General features: G+C 46.4%; 1 protein-coding gene across 1 annotated transcript in view; it reads right to left on the bottom strand.

The window, feature by feature from the left end:
* Positions 1-9,323: 9,323 nt before the first annotated feature.
* LOC115464512 (vomeronasal type-2 receptor 26-like) overlaps positions 9,324-23,823 on the bottom strand; it is a 33,705-nt gene continuing 19,205 nt past the window's right edge. The window contains exons 4-6 of the mRNA XM_030194877.1: positions 23,483-23,710; positions 11,292-11,418; positions 9,324-10,219 (exon numbers count right to left, since the gene is read on the bottom strand). Coding sequence (XP_030050737.1) covers positions 9,324-10,219; positions 11,292-11,418; positions 23,483-23,710 — 1,251 coding nt within the window. The remainder of the gene's footprint in view (positions 10,220-11,291; positions 11,419-23,482; positions 23,711-23,823) is intronic.

The raw sequence follows: 23,823 nt of genomic DNA, 5'->3' as shown, positions 1-23,823 counted from the left end.
GGCATTTGGTCGTGGGAGGAGCCAGCATGTCTAGTGCACTGGTCCCCCTTACATGCCAGCACACCAACTGGGCACCCTAGATGTCAGTGCGGTGCACTTCAGAAACAGCTCCCACATGCATAGCTCCCTTACTGTGGGTGCTGAGCCCCCCAATCCCCCCCAAACCCCCTACCCACAAATGTGCACCCACTAAAGTGCTCCAGGGACCTGCACACACTCAGGCCTCTAGGACTTGTTTCTGCTGTATAACCTTGGCACAGCAGTTGACACCTGAAGACTAATGTCTTTGAAAAAGTGCTTTATTTGAATAAGCACCTTTACTCACAGTTAACTGCAGATCAGAGGTTGGGCCCCACTGGCAAAGAGTCTCCCTGGTACTGAGATTAGCAGTAGGTCAGAGCTGGCAGAATGCTGTACAATGCCCTCTTTCAGCAACATTCAAGGTAATAACGTTTTCTAACGTGGGTAACATATGAAAGGGATCTAAAACTGGCTTACAAAGATGGCCACTACCTCATGGACTATCGGAAACAAAACAGGGCACACTCTGACCCAGTTAGCAGGGGGGAAAAGCACCATGGGAGTAGAGCCCAGTACCCTACACCCACCACAATGCATTGCTGATGTGACTCTGCAGGGCACCTAATAGAAAAGGTGTCACACTCACCCGAGAGCCACATCGCAACAACGGAAAGGCTGATAGATGATCAGTGGCGTACCAAGGGGGGAGGCGGTGGGGGCGGTCCACCCCGGGTGCACACCGCTGGGGGGGTGCCGCGGTGCACGCCTTCTCTGAGTTTGCTGACTTCGCGCGTTCGCTGCAGCTCCCCCTGCCCTGGAACAGGTTACTTCCTGTTCTGGATCAGAGGGAGCTCCAGCAAATGCGTGAAGTCAGGAAACTCTGAGCAGGCGCGTGCTGCGGCACCCCCCCCCCAGCGGCGTGCACCCGGGGGGGGGGTTCCGCACTGCATGGGGGGGTGCTGCAACCGGGGGGGGTCTGCGCTGCATCGGAGGGGGGGGGGGTGCTGCACCCGGGGGGGGGGGGGCAGGGCACCGCCCCAGGTGTCCGCCCCCTAGGAATGCCACTGCAGATGATACAACACATTCTGCTGTCATGGAGGTGGGTATGGGATTTGAGGCTGGCATGCAGGCTGGCAAAAAAAGGTTTTCATTTTAACTTTTGTAGTATGTGAGGGGATTGGTGACCACTGGGGGAGTAAGGGGAGGTCATTCCCCATTCCGTCCGGTGGTCATCTGGTCAGTTGGGGCACCTTTTTGAGACTTAGTCGTGAAAATAAAAGGACCAAGTAAACCTGGCCAAATACTGCTTAACGCCGCTTTTTGTTTTCATTATCGCCGAAAGCCGGCCATCTGGTAGCCACGCCCAGGCCCACTCATGTCCCGCCTTCGCTTCGCCGGTGACACTCCCCCTTGAACTTTCGCCAGCGATGCAAAGGGAAAGCGGCGATGTTGTTAAAAAAGTCAGCTTTCGATTATACGCTTTTCGCCGCTTTTGTGAAATCGCCTGCGATCTCCCGATTTGTGTCAGAAGATCGCCGGCGAAAAGTTTTGATTATAAGCTGGATAGTACTCTGATCCCTATTACTACATCCTGCACCCCATCTTTCTCATATTTAACCACAAGGCTTTATAATAATTAAAATAAATCTGCTTGATACGGATTTATTCCACTGGCCTAAGCTAAACACATAAAGCCAATGAGGTGACTGAATACTGACCCCTCATGAGTTCTGGAAGAGATAATGGAACAATGGTCAGGTTGCTTCTTTATCTCCACCACTGTCTGCTTCTCTGGAGGAAGAAACTAATGGTTAGCTCAGTAGTCTGATAACCCAGGAAAGCACAGAAAAATGAATGGAGATAAAATACCCTATGGCCTATGCAGTCTGTTCATCCATGTCATCTACTCTCCTTATCTCTCCCTCAGAGATTCTGTGTACTTGTCCAAAGCTTTCTTAAATTCAGATGATGTTTTCATCTCCACCATCTCCACTAGAAGCAATTCCTCAAATTCACCATCATTTCCACCTTATACAACACCTGCTGCTCTCTCTTAGCTTCCTTCCACATTCTCATTAATTCTCCACATTTCTCTTTATTTAGCTATCTCTCTCAATTAACCTAACTTAGCAACAGAAATCCATCCCTTGGTTACTGAGCACCATATTCAGTTTGTATAAGCATGCCAAGCACTTTCAAACTCTCAGACTGGCATTTTGTACCTGTTGATGTCATGCACTGTAAGAACAGTGTACTGTCTAGTAAATTATAGATCACTAGTAAACAAAGGCCTGTTTCTGAGAGCAATGAAACGGGCGCTAGCAAGGGTTTCATGGTATTGTGTATGTTTGGGAGAGTGTGTGTGTGAGTGACTGTGTGAGAGAGAGAGACAGAGTGAATGCGGTAGTGTGTGTGGTTGTTTGACATAGTGTGAGTCTGTGTGTGTGTGAGATTGAGAGTGTGTGGCAGGGTTCCCCCTCCTTCCTTTTCCCCTCTGTGTTCCCACCCTCGTCATTCCCCCCCCCCCCCCTTTCCTCCCCTCCCCTCTTCCCTTCCTGAGGGTGGTAAGTCCCATTCCCTCAGCCTTTCAGGGTCATCTGTTGCATTGTGTTGTTCATTCTGGCTCCCTCCCTGCTGCCACTGCCAGCATGATGCATCTGGCTCCCTCCCTTCTTCCCTTGCACCATGTTGAGGCTGGCTGGCTGGCTCCCTCAGAAGTTGAGGCTGTAATCGGACCCTCTGCTCAGAAGAGCCTGATTTAAAGCTTACAGGTGACTGAACTCTCCCTCTACCTGTAGTCGAGCCAGGGAAAAGGTCACCCACTTCAGTGCAGAGAGAGTCAGGATACAGTTCACTAACCACGTCCCAAGTCTGTACCAGAGGTGGGAGGAAAAAAAACTAATTTGTTGGATTCTGTCGGATTTGAAAGAAGCAAACTTTAATGTTACAATAAATTAGGTTTATTTGAGAAAGAATGAAACAAATCAGACATATGTAACCCTTAAAGACCTTAACTAAAGATTCACTTTTTTTTTCTACAACATCAAATTATTGTTATTTAACAAACTCACACCCATTCAACTTGTACTCTCATGTTTTAACAGGTTAACTCTTCATCTCCCAGTTGCAAAGGATCAGATAAGTATTTTAATGAATAACTTTAACCTTCTTAACCTAAATGTGGAATAATGTCTCTCTCTCAACTACTCAAAGTTTTGAAGAATTGATACTTTGTGTTAACTCTCTTTTGTCTTTCAAGTTTACTTCATACCATCCCGAAGGATTCAGGTAAGTGTTTTCCCTTTTTCCCTCTTCCCCTTTCTTTCCAAAGTCACTTTCCTTTAGGTGTACAGCTCGGTCTCTCCTCTTGCTTCACCATCAAAGTCTTTCTTGCATAGGGGCCCGTTGTTTTCGGTTGCTGCAGCGTTTCCTGGATCTTCCTCCTACGCTTATCTTAAGTAAATTAAACGGAAGCAAAACCCTAGCTCCTTGCGTATATTTCAGGATTCCTTTTCCTTGCTAAAAGGATTTCTTTATTCAGAAAAATGGGGGCCAAAACTAGCTTCAAAAACAAAATAATTAAATTCTCCTATCTTAGATCCCCTAAGCTATGTTTCTCGTGCCCTATGCTACTGAAGGAGTGCTGCAAATTATTCAGGAACCCAACTTCTTTTCCCAATCACACTCCAATGCAGTCAAACACTTCTCAATTTATAAACTTGTCAGGTAACACATAAACTATGACATATCATTCAAAATATCCAACATACAAATTTCAACACTTTAGATCACTCACTCAAATAACTCCCAATAACCTTCACCCCAACAATTCTATTTCCAATCCTAACTTAAACCCTAACTTTCCTAAAAATCCCCTAATCTACAAAATAGTAACTCAATCACCCCTTTACTTAATATAATTTTCCACTGAACTCCCTTTTTACTAACCACCCCCTTCCCAAATCTATTTTAATCTAGCTACTCTTTCCTCTACCTCACACAAAATCCACTCCACCAACATACATCTGCTCTCTTCGCTGTCCCAACTCCTTCAGCCCACTGACTCCAACAGCCGTTCCCTAGGAAAACTGTTCCTCGGCTTCCCATTCCAAACATCCCCGGCCAATCTCAAGCCCCCCTTAAACTTCCAAATTCCACTGCTGACCAACAGAATGTTGGCCAGCAGTGCTAAATCTCCATTTTAAAAACTGAATTCCCATAGGAATTAATGGGGAATTCTTAAACTAACCAAAACCCTTTCCTAACTTCAATTAAATTATTCCAAATTTTCCCTAGTAATAAAATTTTCCACCCTCTATTAAATCATGTCTTCCAAATTTAAAAATTCCAATATTTAATGTCCGCCCGCAATTATCCCACCAAAAATCCCTTTCAAAAATCCCAAATTTAGTAAAGACCACATCAAAAATTTAGTTAACCCCTCCTTAACCTACTCCATCGAATTAATAAATTTAAACCGCAATTAACCCCTTAAAACCAGCAACCATCCAAAAGACCCCTTTAAAAAATAAAAAATAAAAAACTAATCTGACAGAAAAATCAAGAAAAATATCCTGAACCCAAATATGCAAAAAAAATTAAAATCCAATAACCCCCTGATTTTTTAAAAATAAAAAACGCAATTTACACAATTTAAAAATAAATAAATTAAAATTCTGGGTCAAAAAACCCTTACCTTGTCGCTGATTTTCTCCTCACTCGATGACTATCATTGGTTCTGGTCCCGGACGTCCCAGTCCGAAAACGGAGCCAAAAATTGAAAAAACAAAAAAACCCTCGGAGCTCCGTCCAAAAATTTAGGCCCCGGCTTGGACATAAACGGAGCTCCGGTCCGGCGCACAGCCCCAATCCGTACATGTGGCGTGCACACCATCGGGAGCATGCCCGCACGTTTTACTCTACCCGCCGGCCATTTTCTTCAATCTTCAGGCCTCGGAATGGCCCTCTCCAGCTCTTCGGCGTCTCGCCACAACTCTGACCTCCTCCACCTCCACCAGGACACCCACCGCCAGCAAGGACAGCCCCGACCCTCCAAAAATCGCGGCGCTTCCTCCCGGAAATGCGGAGCTGCCCGATTTTTCCTGCCAGCCCTCTCTGGCCCAGAACATCAGCGCTGCTCACTGCAGCACACCCCAGTCGTGCTGTTTCTCCCCCCCCCCCCCCCGGAGCTCACGTCGGGGCCCAAATGCCTCTTCACTCTCGGGGACGTGCTCAATTGTCCCCAAGAGCCCTGGAATGATGGCGCTGTAGCCCAGAACGGGCCTCCCCAGGTAAGAAAAACCATTTAACCCCTAGGTTACAGTGTGTATGTTTGGGAGAGTGTGTGTGTGTGTGAGTGACTGTGTGAGAGAGAGAGAGACAGAGTGAATGCGGTAGTGTGTGTGGTTGTTTGACATAGTGTGAGTCTGTGTGTGTGTGAGATTGAGAGTGTGTGGCAAGATTCCCCCTCCTTCCTTTTCCCCCCTGTGTTCCCTCCCCACCCCCGTCATTCCCCCCCCCCCTTTCCTTCCCTCCCCCTTCCTTGCCTGAGGGTGGTGAGTCCCATTCCCTCAGCCTTTCAGGGTCATCTGTCGCATTGTGTTGTTCAATCTGGCTCCCTCCCTGCTGCCACTGCCAGCATGATGCATCTGGCTCCCTCCCTTCTTCCCTTGCACCACGTTGAGGCTGGCTGGCTGGCTGGCTCCCTCAGAAGTTGAGGCTGACTGCCTGCTCACCTGCCTCACTCTGACCTTTTGGATGTCTCTGTTTCAGGGGGAAGATGTGTTTGTTTTTTGCAGGAGTGGGGCCATGTTGTTTGTGAGTGTCGTGTGTGGCGGAGGGAGGGGGCAGGACCGTCATCCGCTCCGCTGTTGTTCCTTGGGGGGGGGAGGGCCCGACGTGGTTCTGGCGGTGGATGGCTCATTTCTGGTGAGGGGCAGGAGCGACACGGTTTGTTAGCCCTGCATGGCTCGTCGCGGTTTTACCTGGTTTGTGCTCCGCTGTTGTTTCCATTGTCGTAGCTCTGTGTGGGTGGTGGTTTTCGTGCCCTGCCCTCGACGTCATTGTGTTTTGACGCGAGGGCGGAGCAGAGCTACAGTGTGGAAATCCGGAGTTTGTGGCCTGAGTAGAACGTTGGAGGTGAGAATGTGCTCCGCCCTCAACGTCATAACGTTTGACGCGAGGGCGGGGCCCAGAGACTGTGATTTTTGTGGCTTCAGAGCTTTGAACTTACGAACCTTGGCTTCAGTGACGTCAGACAATAGAACATTGAGGGTGAGTTTTATATATATAGATTTGCAGACTTTTCCCCTGAATTCAGGAAATGTATTTGACAAGTTTCACACATTCACCCCTCAGGTTACTACCTCAGTGCCTGAAAACTCTTCATACAAGTACATTTGCAACAATCTTACTGTAGAGATTGTGTTTTTAGATTTCACTGGATATTCAGGCAAACACTTCACGGTTATGTGCTGTCAAGCATCGGATGTAATAATCTGCATTAAAACATTGACTGAGCTCCAGCACAAAATGCTCTAATGCATGTGCAGAACTCTGGTCTTGATGCAGTAAACTACTGCTGCTTTAGAAAATATGTAATGAAAGAAAATTGTGCACTCTATGGATTGCTGCAACGGGCGTGTTTGTTTCCCTTCCTATCAGGTGTCACCATTTTCCAGATAACAGAAGACATTTGTACCCCACATTTTCCCACCTATTTGCAGGCTCAATGTGGCTTACATGGTACCGTGAAGGCGCTTGCCAGTCGGTTGATAACAAATACAGGTTATATTGTGGACGAAGTGAGGTAGGTGTGTATCAGGCACCATGAGGATGGAAGGGATGATATTTCCCTCTTGACTTCTCAGTGATTTTTTGTCATGTTTACGTTAGTACAAAAGGTGGAGATTAAATTTACATGTGACCCTAGTGCTTAAGCACTATTCTATAACCCATGCTTAACTTTAAGCGCTGCTTATAGAATAACGCTATTTTTGGTACCAAGTTTTTTGATGCCATATATAATATTCACCCCTAAATAGATAATGCAGAGTGTAATGTCATCAAATACCCAAAGGGTAGTGACCATCTGCCGCCTACTTGAAGGTGTAGGCCGATTATCCAATCACCAATAATCCAAGATAAACTAGCTCCATTAGCCAAAAGGCGGTCAACAATGACCCTCAGTACTTAGGGCTATTTACTGCAGTGAGTTTATCCACCTACTCTGTAGTAATTGTCAAAATTAATGTGTAGTAGTTGCTAAAGTACCATATTAACTATTGGTGCATTTGAATTTTCATGTTAACAGTTAACAACGCTGAGAGTGAAGGAGGGACCTAATGGTTAGTGCAGTGGGCTGAAAACCTGGAGAACCAGGTTTAATTTCCACTGCAGCTCCTTATGACTCTGGACAAGTCACTTAGTCCTCCCTTGACCCAGGTACAAAATAAATACCTGTATGTAATATGTAAACCACTTTGAGTGTAACCATAGAAAGGCAGTATATCAAATCCCATCCCCTTTCTTAAATAGCCCCCAAGGATTTCCCCATTGAGTGGAGGATGACTTGGAAATTATTCAATAGTTATTTCAATACAAAAATATCACCAACAACATTATTATTGATCATTATCCTCCTCATAATCGAAAGAGAAAAATGCCTATATTTCGACCCAAATCGGGAGATGGGCGTCTTTCTCCCGTGGGCACCCAAATCGGTATAATCGAAAGCTGATTTTGGGCGTTTCCAACTGCAATCCGTCGCAGAAACAGGTAAAGTTGACGGGTGCGTGTCAGAGGCGTGGTGAAGGCAGGACTGGGGCGTGGTTATTGGCCGAGGAGAGATGGGCGTCTTTAGCTGATAATAGAAAAAAAGGCGTTTTTACCGCGATTTTGGGTCACTTTTTTTGGACCCTTTTTTTCATGAACAAGTCCCAAAAAAGTGCCCCAATTGCCCAGATGACCACTGGAGGGAATTGGGGATGACCCCCCCGGACTCCCCCAGTGGTCACTAACCCTCTCCCACCAAAAAAAAAAACACTTTAAAAAACTTTTTTTCCAGCCTCTATGCCAGCCTCAAATGCCGTACCCACCTCCATGACAGCAGAATGTGTTCTATCCTGTGACAGCCTTTCCCTGGTTCTGATGTGGCTCTCAAGTGAGTGTGACACCTTTTCTGTTATGCGCACTGCAGAGTCACATCAGCAATGAATTGTGGTGGGTGTAGGGTATTGGGCTTGTAGTAAATGCTCACGATGTTGGTAGTTGGTAGTTGGTAGTTCTTACCTTGAATGTGACTGAAAGAGGACATTGTACAGCATTCTGCCAGCTCTGACCTACTGCTAATCTCAGTACCAGGAAGACTCGTTGCCAGTGGGGCACAACCTCTGATCTGCAGTTAACTGTGAGTAAATGTGCTTATTCCAAAAAAGGACGTTTTCGGAGCGATTAGCCTTCAGGTGTCAACTGGTGGGCCAAAGTTATAAAGCAGCAACAAGTCCTAGAGGCCTGCTTGTATGCAGGTCCCTGGAGCACTTTTAGTGGGTACCGCATTGCACTTCAGCCAGGTGGACCCAGGCCCATCCCCCCCCTATCTGTAACACTTGTGCTGGTAAATGGGAGGCCTCCAAAACCCACTGTACCCACATGTAGGTGCCCCCTTCACCCCTAAGTGCTATGGTAGTGTTGTACATTTGTGGGTAGTGGGTTTTGGGGGAGGGGGGGTTGGGTGCTCAGCACCCATGGTAAGGGAGCTATGCATGTGGGAGCTTTTTCTGAAGTCCACTGCACTGACCTCTAGGGTGCCCAGTTGGTGTCCTGGCATATCAGGGGGGCCAGTGTGCTATGAATCCTGGCCCCTCCCATGACCAAATGGCTCGGATTAGGACGTTTTTGAGCTGGGCGTTTTTAGTTTCCATTATTGGTAAAAAATACAAATGCCCAGCTCAGAAACGAACAAATCCATGGCATTTGGTCCGTATAAACCGTATTATCGAAAAAAAAGATGGACGTCCATTTTTTTCGAAAATACGGTCTGTCCCGCCTCTTCATGTACCTGTTTTAGGACATAGACGCCCATGGAGATAGGCGTTCACGTTCGATTATGCCCCTCCACATCTTCTTAATTTTATATTCAAATTGTGTAGAGTACATTTTAGCTATAATATAACATATGTGAAATTTAGGATTGCCTCAACCAATGATGCAGTTTCTGGGTTAAAAAAGGACATTCAACTTGGACTTGCCCAACAACTGATAATATTTTAATGAATCCATCTTTTGCACAAATATTAATAATTCTAGTTTCTTGATAAGCATTTTCTGCTGTTCCATTCAGGTCTAAGCAGAATAACATAGCACTTAGGGAAAAAGATACAGACAAGAAGTCCAGTACTGGAAGCCAGAATAGCAAATATTTCTACCGCTACCATGTACTTGCCCTTGGTGCTCTGGTATGTTGGGATGAAGGAGATCCAGACACTGCAGAACACCAGCATGCTGAAGGTGATGCACTTGGCCTCATTGAACCTGTCAGGTAGATTTCTTGCTAGGAAAGCTACAATGAAGCTGACACCAGTCAGGAGTCCCAGGTAACCCAGAACACAGTAAAATACAACTATTGACCCTTCATTACATTCAGTTAGTATTGTTCCAATTTCTGATTTCATATTAAGATATGGAAACGGGGGAGCAGTGAATAACCAGGCAAGACACAGAACAGTTTGAATAAGAGAACAGAAAAGGACTATAGAAACTGAAACCCTAGAACCCATCCATTTCCGGAGCTTGCTTCCAGGCTTGGTGGCATGAAACGCTGTGACCACAGTGATGGTTTTTGCTAGTACAGTGGAGAGAGCAATAGAGAAATTGATTCCAAAGGCAGTCTGTCGGATAATACAGGTCACTTTGTCAGGGTGTCCAATGAATACCAAGGAGCAGAGGAAGCAGAGCATGAGGGAGATGAGGAGAATATAACTGAGTGCTCGGTTGTTGGCTTTCACTATGGGGGTGTCTTTGTAATGAATAAAGATGCCCAAAATGACAGTATTAATGAGAATTAAGAAAATACAGATTAAAGTCAAAGTTATTCCCAAAGGCTCTTCATAGGTCAGGAAGGTTATCACTTTTGGGATGCAGGTATCTTTCTTCTGATTGGGCCATTGGTCCTCTTGGCATTTCATACAAGCATCCACATCTGAGAATTAAAAATATTGCCCCATTATCTCACAAATAACATCAGTTATATCCCTTATAATAAGATATGTTTCAAAATGACAAACCTTACTTAACTGCCTTCATCACATCGGTATCACATCAAGTCTTATCCTGGTTTGAGACATACCTCGCCTCCAGAACATATACAGTAAGATTCCAAGAAACTACCTCTGAGCCATTCTCCACAAATTGCGGTGTCCCTCAGGGATCTACATTGGCACCAACCTTGTTCAACATCTTTATGACCCCATTGCTAACTCATATTCAATCAACCTCACAGGCTTTATTTATGCTGGTGATATTGAAATTCTGGCAGCTATAGACCCCACCAACCTGCAAGACATTCATTCCCTAACAATAAACTCTCAAAGATCAATTCCTGGCTAACAAACCATAAGCTAAGGCTGAATTTATAAAAAACAAAGGCCATTCTATTTAGTGACCAACCCAATATGGTCCTTACAATTCCACTTCTACTTCACAATGTATAGGTTCCTTTAGTTTCTTCTCTGAAACTTTTAGGCAATATAATTGACAATGATCTCAATTTGCAGACCCAGATTTCAACTTTGATTCTACAAACTGCAACTGATCCATTCCATTAAGACACTTCTACAACTCCCTGCTCCCCACTCTCCAGATCCTAGTATACTCTCTTGTCTTGTATCAAATAGACTACTGTAATTCATTATACAAAGACCTGTGACAGAAAGATATACACTGTATTCAATTGGTTCAGAACATCTCTATTAAACTGACTGGTCACTGGTGCAAAAATATTTGATCACACTCTTTTTGAAAGCCGCCCAGTGGCTCCCTATTCCCATTCTTTGCTGTTGTTTTCCTATTTCTGGCCAATTTCACTATCTTGATCCACATCTTGTTTGTGTTTCTGCTTGCCTCCTCCTTGCTTTCTGTTGATGTTTTGCAAAAGGCAAGAGTGTATGCATATTTACTGCCCATGTTGGTTCTTCTATAAAGACTGAAAATGGGCCTGATGGTGACTAAACAGTGCCCATGAGCATGGCACATTATAACATGAAATCACTCACCAGTTTGGCTGGAGACCTCGCCCTCTGGACAGGGGATACAGTCATAGCAGCAGATGGGCTCTCCTTCCTTGGTTAATTTCCTGTACCCAGGAAGGCAACTCTGGCTGCATCTGGACTCTGGAGGTATCTGAGGATTGAGAAAAAATCTGAATAACTTGAGATACTACTGGATTATGACTTTGCAAATGCAGTGTTACTTTTCTGTCTAAACATGAGCCAGATTTCCCATTTAGTTTTTGAGCTCATTACCAAGCTATTCAGTAGAATATGGAGGTCAGTATGAGCACTATTTTGATTGGAAATATAAATAATATGAAATAAGTTTGACCTGGAATCAGTCATTCAGGCTGATTGGGGAATTTCTTGAGCAAAGTTCCCACGCTTTTCACCCTTAATAGTTTGATTAAACAGTATGAGAAAATACATCTATTTTCTCAAATAACTTTGAATTCTCCCTCTCCTTGTAAGACTTTGTTCTGCCCTGGTTTTACAGCCTGCCTCACTAGCACAGACAACTCAACAATTACTGTGGATTCTTTTGGATTCGTATTAGGTAAATGAGACTTTTATTAGAAGTTCACTTGAAATGGAGAGTGTATAAGTCATTATTGTCTAAGATACATGATTAAGCATTATAGTTGAAGAAAAACAATAATACCTATATATAGTTGAAAAGAAACAATCATTACATCACTGGCCATGCATCACTACATCCAGGCTTCCTTATCAGTGAAGCCAGGAGTCTCTTGACCAGGCAAGAAGCAATAATAAACAATCATAATATACATACATCACTGGTCATGCATTATCACATCTAGGCCTTTCTCATCAGCTGGGAAGCCCTTGTTCAGCGAAGCCAGGAGTCTCGTGACCTATGCAGTAGGTCTGCTCATAAGTGAGCTTCTGATTTCGCTGTAAAAGGCCCCCCCTTTTTTATTAGGTTTAGAACTCATTTTCAAAGCTAAGGAAAATTACAAACTGTGCATGAGAATTGTGATCACATGCTTCTTTGTGCAGGCGGCCAGCCTGAACTCGAAGCATGCTCCACCTCCCCCTGCACATAGCAAATTAATTAGATCCGTGCCTTATCTTCCACATTCCAACTTGTTTTTTGCATGAACAGGGAAAAACAAGAAAAAGTTACTTTTGGTCAAAAACAGAAACTTCAGAGTGTACTGTCGGATAAAGCAGAGTTGAAACGCAATCTTTAAAATCTTTCCATTACAGACTTGTTTGGCTGTCAGAACCTATTGTGTTGCTTTGACTGCATCTACTTTTGCTGTCTGCAAGAAGTTGCCATCCTAGATGTCTAGATAGTCATGTCTAATGTTTGGACCAACCCTGGTGCTCTGTTACACTTTGCTAGTGTAGTGGGCCAATCTGCACATATACTTTCGATGTACAAACTGCTAAATTAAACAATGTGGATCATTAGTGACACTCTATGACCTAATGATACTCGGTGGCTCTCAATGATGAGTAATATTAGCCCAGCAGACATTTCTCAATGGAGCACCACAGCTATTTACTCACTTGGATCCAAGAAATCCTACAGCTTACTTCACAATGACATTTACGACCCACTTTCAAGACACCTATTGTTGAGTATCAAGGCCGCAGCCGAGACCCAGTACCGGCTCACCTTCCTGGACCACTGGCAGTCTCTCCATGGTGGCGGGTCGCGTGTGAGGAACATTGGGGCACTCCTCCAGTCCAGCATCCTAGGCGCATGTGCGCAAAAAGCCTCCTTTGTAGTGGCAGTGGCCGGAGATGACACTATTCAGGCGGGGCTTTGTAAGATCTCCTGGACCTTGCTTTCACAATGAGATCACCTTGTCCTGTCTCAGCTACCTTGTCTCAGGTCCCTCTCCTGCCTGCCTGTCTCTAGCTCCTGCCGTGCCTCATCTTGTGCTCCTGCCCTGCCTCCAGTTTCAGCCCTGGCTGTCTCCAGATCTAGCCCTGCCTGTCTTCAACTAAGCCATGCCAACCTTGTCTTCAGCCAAGCCTTTCCCACCTTATCTTCAATCTAGCCCACCTTGCCTTCAGCCAAGCCATGCCAACCTTGTCTTCAGCCAAGCCTTGCCCACCTTATCTTCAATCTAGCCCACCTTGCCTTCAGCCAAGCCATACCCACCTTGTCTCCAGCTCAGCCTGCTTGCCGCTCTGATTTCTAGTCTGAACCTGCCTTCCTAGTCCTTTGCCTAGTGCTGTGCCTAGCCTGAGTGACTCATCTGCCTCTGGCCAGCCTATAGTGGCAGCCCAAGGGCTCATGTAACCTGAGTGTCATAACATCGAGAAATTCAATCTGATTTCATATGCCAGACTAAGAACTGAAGAATGGCAGTCTGTGGTTCAAGATGGTTGACCACAAGTACAGTCGCGGCCCTTTGCCATGGAGGTTATCTTTTCTCCCACTCTTCCCACCCAGTTGGCCGCGGAGGAGGCGTCGGTTTACTACTTTCGCCCTCTTGCAGTTTTCAACCCCTCCTCCTACTGCAGTCTCACTGCTTCTCATCCTTTGAAGTTCACTCCATCCGTCTATTCTACCCGCTGCCACTCAGAGTTGCAGTCATCTACCACCCCCCTGATAAGTCCCTCTATTACTTCCTTACCGACTTCGATGCCTGGCTCTCCGTTTTTCTTGAACCCTCATCCTTGGAGACTTTAACATACACGCTGATAACTCATCCAACTCTTACGCTTCTCAGCTCCTCACTCTGACCTCCTCCTTCAACCTCCAACTGAGCTCCACCACCCCTACTCACCAAACTGGCCATTGTCTTGACCTCGTCCTCTCCTCTACCTGCTCACCCTCCAATTTCTGCGCCTCAGCTCTTCCTCTCTCTGACCATCACCTGATCACCTTCACACTTCATCACCCTCCCCCTCAGTCCCGCCCAACACTAACCACTACTTCCAGGAATCTCCAGGCTGTCAACCCCCCCCACCCTATCCTCTAGTATCTCTAATCTCCTCCCTTCCATCATGTCCTCCGAGTTTGTCGACGAGGCCGTCTCCGCTTACAATGCCACTCTCTCCTCTGCTCTGGACACCCTTGCACCATCCATCTCCTGTCCCACAAGGCGTACTAATCCCCAGCCCTGGCTGACCCCTTGCATCCGATACCTTCGCTCCTGTGCCTGATCGGCTGAATGCCTCTGGAGGAAATCTCGCACCCATACCGATTTCATTCATTATAAATTCATGCTACCGATTTCATTCATTATGAATTCATGCTTTCCTCCTTCCAGTCCTCCCTATTCCTTGCCAACAGGACTATTACACCCAATTGACTAATTCTCTCTGCTTTAACCCTTGTCGTCTGTTCACCACCCTTAACTCCTTCCTCAAAGTCCCCTCCGCTCCCACCCCCCCCCCCCTCACTCTCTCCTCAATCGCTGGCTGACTAGTTCCATGACAAGGTACAGAAGATCAACCTCGAATTTGCCACCAAACCACCTCCTCCTCTCCACCCTTTAACCCACTCCCTCAACCAACCAACCCAGGCTTCCTTCTCCTCTTTTCCTGATATCACCAAAGAGGAAACTGCCCACCTTCTTTCCTCCTCAAAATGCACCACCTGTTCCTCTGATCCCATCCCCACCAACTTACTTAACACCATCTCTCCTACTGTCACCCCCCATCTGTCATATCCTCAACCTCTCTCTCTCCACTGCAACTGTCCCTGACACCTTCAAACATGCTGTAGTCACACCACTCCTCAAAAAACCATCACTAGACCCTACCTGTCCCTCCAACTACCGCCCCATTTCCCTCCTACCCTTCCTCTCCAAGATACTTGAATGTGCCGTTCACAGCTGTTGCCTTGACTTTCTCTCCTCTCATGCCATCCTCGATCCACTTCAATCCGGCTTTCACCCTCTACACTCGACAGAAACGGCACTATCTAAAGTCTGTAATGACCTGTTCCTTGCCAAATCCAAAGGTCACTACTCCATCCTCATCCTCCTCGACCTATCCGCCACTTTTGACACTGTCAATCACAATTTACTTCTTGCCACACTGTCCTCATTTGGGTTCCAGGGCTCTGTCCTCTCCTGGTTCTCCTCTTATCTCTCTCACCGTACCTTCAGAGTACATTCCCATGGATCTTCCTCCACCCCCATCCCGCTCTCTGTTGGAGTTCCTCAGGGATCTGTCCTTGGACCCCTCCTTTTTTCAATCTACACCTCTTCCCTGGGCTCGCTGATCTCATCTCATGGCTTCCAATATCATCTTTATGCTGACGACACCCAGCTTTATCTCTCCACACCAGATATCACTGTGAAAACCCAGGCCAAAGTATTGGCCTGCTTATCTGACATTGCTGCCTGGATGTCCAACCGCCACCTGAAACTGAACATGGTCAAGACAGATCTTATTGTCTTTCCACTCAAACCCACTTCTCCTCTCCCGCCACTCTCTATCTCAGTTGATAACACCCTCATCCTCCCCGCCTCATCTGCCCGCAACCTCGGAGTCATCTTTGACTCCTCCCTCTCCTTCTCTGCTCATATCCAGCAGATAGCCAAGACCTGTCGTTTCTTTCTCTATAACATCAGCAAAATTCGCCCTTTCCTCTCTGAGCACACCACCCGAACTCTCATCCACTCTCTCATTACCTCTCGCCTTGACTACTGCAACCTACTCCTCGCTAGCCTCCCACTTAGCCATCTATCCCCCCTTCAATCCGTTCAGAACTCTGCTGTGCGTCTTATCTTCCATCTGGACCGATATGCTCATATCACACCTCTCCTCAAGTCACTTCACTGGCTTCCGATCAGGTACCGCATACAGTTCAAGCTTCTCCTACTAACCTACAAATGCACTCGATCTGCCGCCCCTCATTACCTCTCTACCCTCATCTCCCCTTACGTTCCTACCCGAAACCTCTGCTCACAGGACAAATCCCTCCTCTCAGCACCCTTCTCCACAACCACCAACTCCGGGCTCCGCCCTTTCTGCCTCACCTCAACCTATGCTTGGAATAAACTCCCTGAGCCCATACGCCAAGCCCCCTCCCTGCCCATCTTCAAATCCTTGCTCAAAGCCCACCTCTTCAATGTCGCCTTCGGCACCTAACCTTTTACCTCTACTCAGGAAATCTAGACTACCCAGCTTGACATTTCGTCCTTTAGATTGTAAGCTCCTTTGAGCAGGGACTGTCCTTCTTTATTAAACTGTACAGCACTGTGTAACCCTAGTAGCGCTTTAGAAATGTTAAGTAAGTAGTAGTAATAGTACGTGTGTAAATTTAGTTGAATCTGAACCTGAAAGGTTAGGCTGCTAAGTTTAGTTGAAAATAGAGGCCTAACTTAGGTCTCAATGTTTGGGTACTCAGGTTTCTTTTTTAAAATTGTTCTTTCGACATTGTTAAATGTTTTGTAGCATCATACATAATGCTCTAGATTCTATAAAGGTCGCCCAAAGTTGAGTGCCCAAATTTTTGCATGGATCTCAGATGTGTGCAGAAACTAATTAGTCAGTTATGTGCCAACAATCAATTACTGGAATTTATTGGCTCTTAATTGGCAATAATTGTGCTATACACAGATCTGCCCTATGCCCTATTCTATAACTTGAGTACCTAAATTTCATAACGCACAACTCAAAAGGGGGCGAGGTATGGGAAGGGCATGTGTGGGTGAGGACATTCCCGAAAATTAGGTGCTATGTTATAGACTGTCATCAGTTGGGCACAAGAGTTTACCCTAGGTTTTGGCAGATATAAGTCCTTGGGCCCAAAGTTGGGCACGGGAATTGGCTTTAAGCGCTATTCTTTCAATGGTGCTCTGCACGATGCTCTCGTTATAGAATGTTGGTTTATCACACATCTTTCTGGCGCCTAACTTTGAGTCCCATTTACTGATCTCTCTCAATATGCACATGGTTCAGAGTTTTCCATCTTGTTTTTGTATTACGTGGAGGGGCATAATCGAACGCAAACGCCTATCTCCATGGGCGTTTATCTCAGAGAACGGGTCCGTGAAGGGGCGGACCGAACCGTATTTTCGAAAAAATGGATGTTTTTGAGCTGGGTGTTTGTTTTTTTTAGCGATAATGCAAACTAAAAATGCCCAGCTCAAAAACATCCTAATCTGAGCCATTTGGTCGTGGGAGGGGCCAGGATTCGTAGTACACTGGCACCCCTGATATGCCAGGACACCAACTGGGCACCCTAGGTTAATGCGGTGGACTTCAGAAAAAGCTCCCACATGCATAGCTCCCTTACCACGGGTGCTGAGCACCCAACCCCCCTCCCCCAAAACCCACTACCCACAAATGTACAACACTACCATAGCTCTTAGGGGTGAAGGGGGCACCTACTTGTGGGTACAGTGGGTTTTGGAGGCCTCCCATTTACCAGCACAAGTGTTACAGGTAGGAGGGGGGGATGGGCCTGGGTCCACCTGGCTGAAGTGCACTGCGGTACTCACTAAAAGTGCTCCAGGGACCTGCATACATGCAGGCCTCTAGGACTTGTTGCTGCTGTATAACACTGGCACACCAGTTGACACCTGAAGACTAATCTCTCCGAAAACGTCCTTTATTGGAATAAGCACGTTTAATCACAGTTAACTGGAGATCAGAGGTTGTACCCCACTGGCAACGAGTCTCCCTGGTACTGAGATTAGCAGTAGGTCAGAGCTGGCAGAATGCTGTACAATGCCCTCTTTCAGCCACATTCAAGGTAATAACTAAGTTCTCTAACGTGGCTAACACATGAAAGGGATCTAAAACTGGCTTACAAAAATGGCCACTACCTCATGGACTACAACAGGAAACACAACAGGGCACACTCTGACCTAGTAGGCAGGGAGAAAAGCACCATGGGAGAAGAGCCTACCAACTACCAACATCGTGAGATTTTAACCATAGGCGGTCGGTGGCCCAACTGTTTGGGGAGGCTAAAGGGGGCGGGGTTAGGGGTGGAGCCAGGGGCGGAGCTTATAGCCACAATTAACACAGAGAAAAAATAAGTAAAAATAAAATAGTCACAATACCTTTTATTAAGTTTAGATATTAGATATGTATCATATGTCAAAGAATAAAGTGGTTGCTCAAAGCATATACTAACCACAATTGCTCAACTGCAAAACACTATGCACAAATTTGTGCAAAAACACACTCAGAACCTTACTGTACCATAACACTAGGCAGACCCTAATACACCAATATACCACCCATATAGAAAATGCAGACCGTCAACAATGTGAAACAAGGGATCATAATATCACAATTCTCATGTAGAGCCACAAAACACCCTTTTAGGGTGGATAGTGTTCACAATGAGCTCCTTTTATTAACAACTATATGTAGATCCTTCAAGAGGTAGTGTGTCATGATTTAGGCTCTAAATCTCTTTCCTATGTTTTGGTGCCACCTCAGTAATGCCAACACACAATCTCTCCACTGCAAAACACTATACACAAACTTGTGCAAAAACACACTCATAACCTTAGCAAACCATAACAGCACTAATTCCAAGGACAGGATGAGCTACAACCTTATGCGTGGAAAAGCAGCACTGTAATTACACCAGGCTCTAAAATACCAGTACACAACGTAGTTAAACAAAAAAAACAAAAAAACAAAAAGGGCTGTAAATACTACACACTAGTAGAATACTGCACCTTGATTACACATGAAAAACACATGACACAACAGATATGAAGGCAAAACTGGAAAGTTACCTCAAGAAGTCAGACTCAGCATGCAGCAATACTAGAAAAATTGAAAATTACATGCAAAATATCACAGATGCACATTTCCAAAAGCTGACATATTCCAGTTAATAAATTCTGAATAAAATACTTTTTTCTACCTTTGTTGTCTGATCATTTAGTTTTTCTATTCGCTTTGGTCCCAGTGTCTTCTTTCCATTTGATATTTTTTCTCTCAACATGTCCACCATCCTCCTGTGTCCTTATGCGTCCTGTCTACCATCTGTAGCCCTGTCCCTATCCTTTCTCCAGTTTCAGCATCTGCCCTCAAAGTGTTCCAATCCAGCCCTTAAATTCAGCAATTTTCCCTCCATCCAAATCCAGCATGTCTCCCCTCCCCTCCATCCATGTGCATGAACTTCCTCTGTCTTTCCTCCCCACCATCCATGTCCAGCATTTCTCCTCTCTCCCTTCCACTCCATCCGTGTGCATCTCCTTTGTTTGTCTTTCCTTCCCTCCATCCTTGTCCAACATTTCTCCTCTCTTCCCTCCCATCCATCCATCCATCCATGTCTTTCTCTTCTACCCTTCCATCCAGTGTCATCCCTCTTTCTCTCTCCATCCTTCTACCCATTACCCTCTCCCAATCCTTCAGTCTATTGTCTCCCTCTCCTTCCATCCATTGTCTCCCTCTATCTCCCCTTCCTTCTAAACAGTTCTCTCTCTCGACCCTTTTCCATTCAGCATGTCCTCTCTATCCCCATCCTTCCAGTGTCTTTCCTCTTTCTCTCCCTACCCTTACGTCCAGTGTCTTTCCTCTTTCTGCCCCCTCCTTCCAGCATTTTCCCTCTTTCTCCCTCCTTTCATTCAGCATTTCTACGTCTGACAGCTAGGGTCTCCCCCAGTTTCTCCCCAGCAGCTTCTCTCTCTCTCTCCTGCCAATGTCCCCTCTTTCTCTCCCCCCATCTTTCCACTAATCTCTCTCTCTCTCTCCTCTTCCATCCAGCATCTTCTCTCTGGCTCTCCCCTTGCTCTCTTCCATGTCCCCTCTTTCGCTCCCCATCTTTCTCTGGCTCTCCCCTGCTCTCTTCCTTGTCCCCTCTTTCGCTCCCCATCTCTCTCTGGCTCTCCCCTCCTCTATTCCATGTCCCCTCTTTCGCTCCCCATCTCTCTCTGGCTCTCCCCTGCTCTCTTCCTTGTCCCCTCTTTCACTCCCCATCTCTCTCTGGCTGTCCCCTGCTCTCTTCCATGTCCCCTCTTTCGCTCCCCATCTCTCTCTGACTCTCTCCTGCTCTTTTGCATGTCCCTGGCTCTCCCCTGCACTTTTCCACTTTCTCTCTCTCTCTCCTCCAGCGTCCTCATGCATCCCACCTTTCTCTTCCCTCCTCTTCTTGCTCCCATCACTCTCACTCTCCACCCCCCTTTTCCCATTCCCTGCCATTGCTTTCCTTCCTCCCTCTTCCTCTTAGATGTGGCACCTCACATCCTCCTCTCTCCACCCCCATTCCCTTTGGTCTGGCAGCTGGCTGGCATGATGCATCGCTCCTCCCCCCCCCCCCCCGACTAGTTTGGTATCGCTCTCCCCCTCCACTCCTGTCATGTCTTTGAACGTCGAGGATTCCTTCCGGTAGCAGCAGAATCGGCAATGATGTAAGCGCTGCTTTCAGCCTACCCCAGAAGCCTTCTCTGGAGAGCGTCCCTCCTACGCGGGAAACTGTACAGAGAATGCTTCCGGGGCAGGCTAAAAGCAGCGCTTACATCATTGCTGATTCTGCTGCTACCGGAAGGAATCATCGACGTTCAAAGACATGACAGGAGCGGAGGGGGAGAGCGATACCGCACCAGTCGGGGGGGGGGGGGGGGGGGGGGGGAGATGTTCAAGGCAGCGGGAGCTGCACCCGGGGAGGTCCGCCCCACCCTGCCCTTGCTGCACTTCTGGCTGGGGAGGCTTAGCCTCCCCAAGCCTCTTATACCGGGCGCCTATGATTGTAACACAAGCTAATGAAATCACGGAGCCCAATACCCTACATCCACCACAATGCAATGCTGATGTGACCCTGTAGTGCACCCGAGAGCCACATCTGACCCAAGGAAAGGCTGTGAGAGGATCAAATACATTCTGCTGTCATGGAGGTGGGTACGGAATTTGAGGGTGGCATAGAGGCTGGGAAATAAGGGTTTTGCAAGTGGGGTTTTTTTGGTGGGAGGGGGTTAGTGACCACTGGAGGAGTCCAGGCAGGTCATCCCCGATTCCCTCCAGTGGTCATCTGGGCAGTTGGGGCACTTTTTTGGGACTTGTTCGTGAAAAAAAAGGGTCCAAAAAAAGTGACCCAAAATTGCGGTAAAAACACCTTTTTTTTTTTGATTATCAGCTAAATACGCCCATCTCTCCTCGGCTGATAACCGTGCCCCAGTCCCGCCTCCACCATGCCTCCGACACGCCCCCCATCAACTTTATTCGTTTCCGTGACGGAGTGCAGTTGGAAACGTCCAAAGTCAACTTTCGATTATACCAATTTGGGCGCCTTTGCGAGAAAAACGCCCATCTCCCGATTTGGGTCGAAATATAAGCGTTTTTCTCTTTCGATTATAAGCTGGATAGTAACATAGTAACATAGTAGATAACGGCAGAAAAAGACCTGCACGGTCCATCCAGTCTGCCCAACAAGATAAACTCATATGTGCTACTTTTTGTGTATACCTTACCTTGATTTGTACCTGTCCTTTTCAGGGCACAGACCATATAAGTCTGCCCAGCACTATCCCCGCCTCCCAACCACCAGCCCCGCCTCCCACCACCGGTTCTGGCACAGACCGTATAAGTCTGCCCAGCACTATCCCCGCCTCCCACCAACGGCTCTGGCACAGACCGTGTAAGTCTGCCCAGCACCATCCTCACCTCCCAACCACCAGTCCTGCCTCCCACCACCGGCTCTGCCACAGACCGTATAAGTCTGCCCAGCACCATCCACCCCCTCCTGCCACCGGCTCTGCCACCCAATCTCGGCTAAGCTCCTTAGGATCCATTCCTTCTGAACAGGATTCCTTTATGTTTATCCCACGCATGTTTGAATTCCATTACTGTTTTCATTTCCACTACCTCCCACGGGAGGGCATTCCAAGCATTCACTACTCTCGCCGTGAAAAAATACTTCCTGACATTTTTCTTGAGTCTGCCCCCCTTCAATCTCATTTCATGTTCTCTCGTTCTACCGCCTTCGCATCTCCGGAAAAGGTTCGTTTGCAGATTAATACCTTTCAAATATTTGAACGTCTGTATCATATCACCCCTGTTTCTCCTTTCCTCCAGAGTATACATATTCAGGTCAGCAAGTCTCTCCTCATACGTATTGTAACGCAAATCCCATACCATTCTTGTAGCTTTTCTTTGTACCGCTTCAATTCTTTTTACATTCTTAGCAAGATACTGCCTCCAAAACTGAACACAATACTCTAGGTGGGGCCTCAACAACGATTTATACAGGGGCATCAACACCCCCATTCTTTATTAAAAAATTGTTATACCACCCTACACAATCACATCAGAGCAGTGAGGAAAGGAAGTACAAAATATAAGAAAAAAAATTAATTTAAATTAATTAAATGTAGTAAATTATGTAGACTGTGGATCCACTCTAGGACCCCCATAGAGCAGTGGTGTAGCCACAGGTGGACCTGGGTGGGCCGGGGCCCACCCAATTAGGGCTCAGGCCCATCCAACAGCAGCACACGTATTAGCAGTAGCAGGTGGGGATCCCAAACTCCGCCAGCAGAAGACTTTCCCCTGATGGTAATGAAAACGCCATTCTCCAGGATACCAGCACCTACGCATGCTTAGTTTTCAGCGTGTGCCTGCTGCAGACTGCTAAGGTGGAAAGAAGTGTTTTCCCGCCAGCTGAGATTTTTTTTTGTGGTGGGTAAAGGGGAGAACACTTGGTGCCCATCCATTTCTTGCCTAGGCCCGCCCAAAATCTGTTGTCTGGCTACGCCCCTGCCATGGAGGGTAAAAAAAGGGAAAGGTTAGTTTAAACAGGTGGACTTTCAACAAAGAATTAAAATGACCAAACAATTGAGTGGAGGAGTAGCCTAGTGGTTGGTACAGTGGACTTTGATCCTGGGGAACTGAGTTCGATTCCCATTGAAGCTCCTTGTGACCCTGGGCAAGTCACTTAACCCTCTATTGCCCCTGGTACAAAATAAGTACCTGAATATATGTAAACCGCTTTGAATGTAGTTGCAAAAACCTCAGGAAGGTGATACATCAAGTCCCATTTCCCTTCCCTTCCCTCAGAACAGAGGGTTAGCAGGAGAAGCATTCCAAAGAGAGGGAACCAGAAAGGAGAAAGCAGAGTGATGTGTAGATTCCAGATGGAGCAAATGGACTAGAGGGATATAAAGGTGGCAGCCAAAGAGAGAACGTAGAGGGCAAGAAGGGGTGTAATGAGAGCAGTGAGGTGGGGGAGGGGTGCCAAAGTGAGTGGCCTTAAATGCCAGATTGAGGAATTTTAAATTGAATTTGAATCCTACCTCAGTGAATGTGCTGTTCCACGTGATCACCTTTTCATAGATGGTAAATTCCTGCTCTGGTGGAGCATAAGGGTTATAACTTCCAACAATTTCATTAATCTGTGTCCCATTGGGTAGAAGGACATTGCTTATAATATCATATCCAATGGCGAGATCTCCATTCTCATCAAAAAAGATTTGCTCACCCAGAACATTCTTAAAGTGGAGGTTCTTCAGATAATGATGAAGCTAATGAAAAAGAGAAACATTTTTATTAGTGAAGCTCACTGCAGGTATAAACTCCGAATTTCAAGCACATACAATCTGCTCCTGATTTTACAGACACGTTTTCATTTTGAAGC

This window comes from Microcaecilia unicolor, chromosome 3, assembly GCF_901765095.1.
Source record: "Microcaecilia unicolor chromosome 3, aMicUni1.1, whole genome shotgun sequence".
In the NCBI taxonomy this organism is placed as follows: Eukaryota; Metazoa; Chordata; class Amphibia; order Gymnophiona; family Siphonopidae; genus Microcaecilia; species Microcaecilia unicolor.
This window is presented reverse-complemented; position numbering and strand designations above follow the sequence as displayed.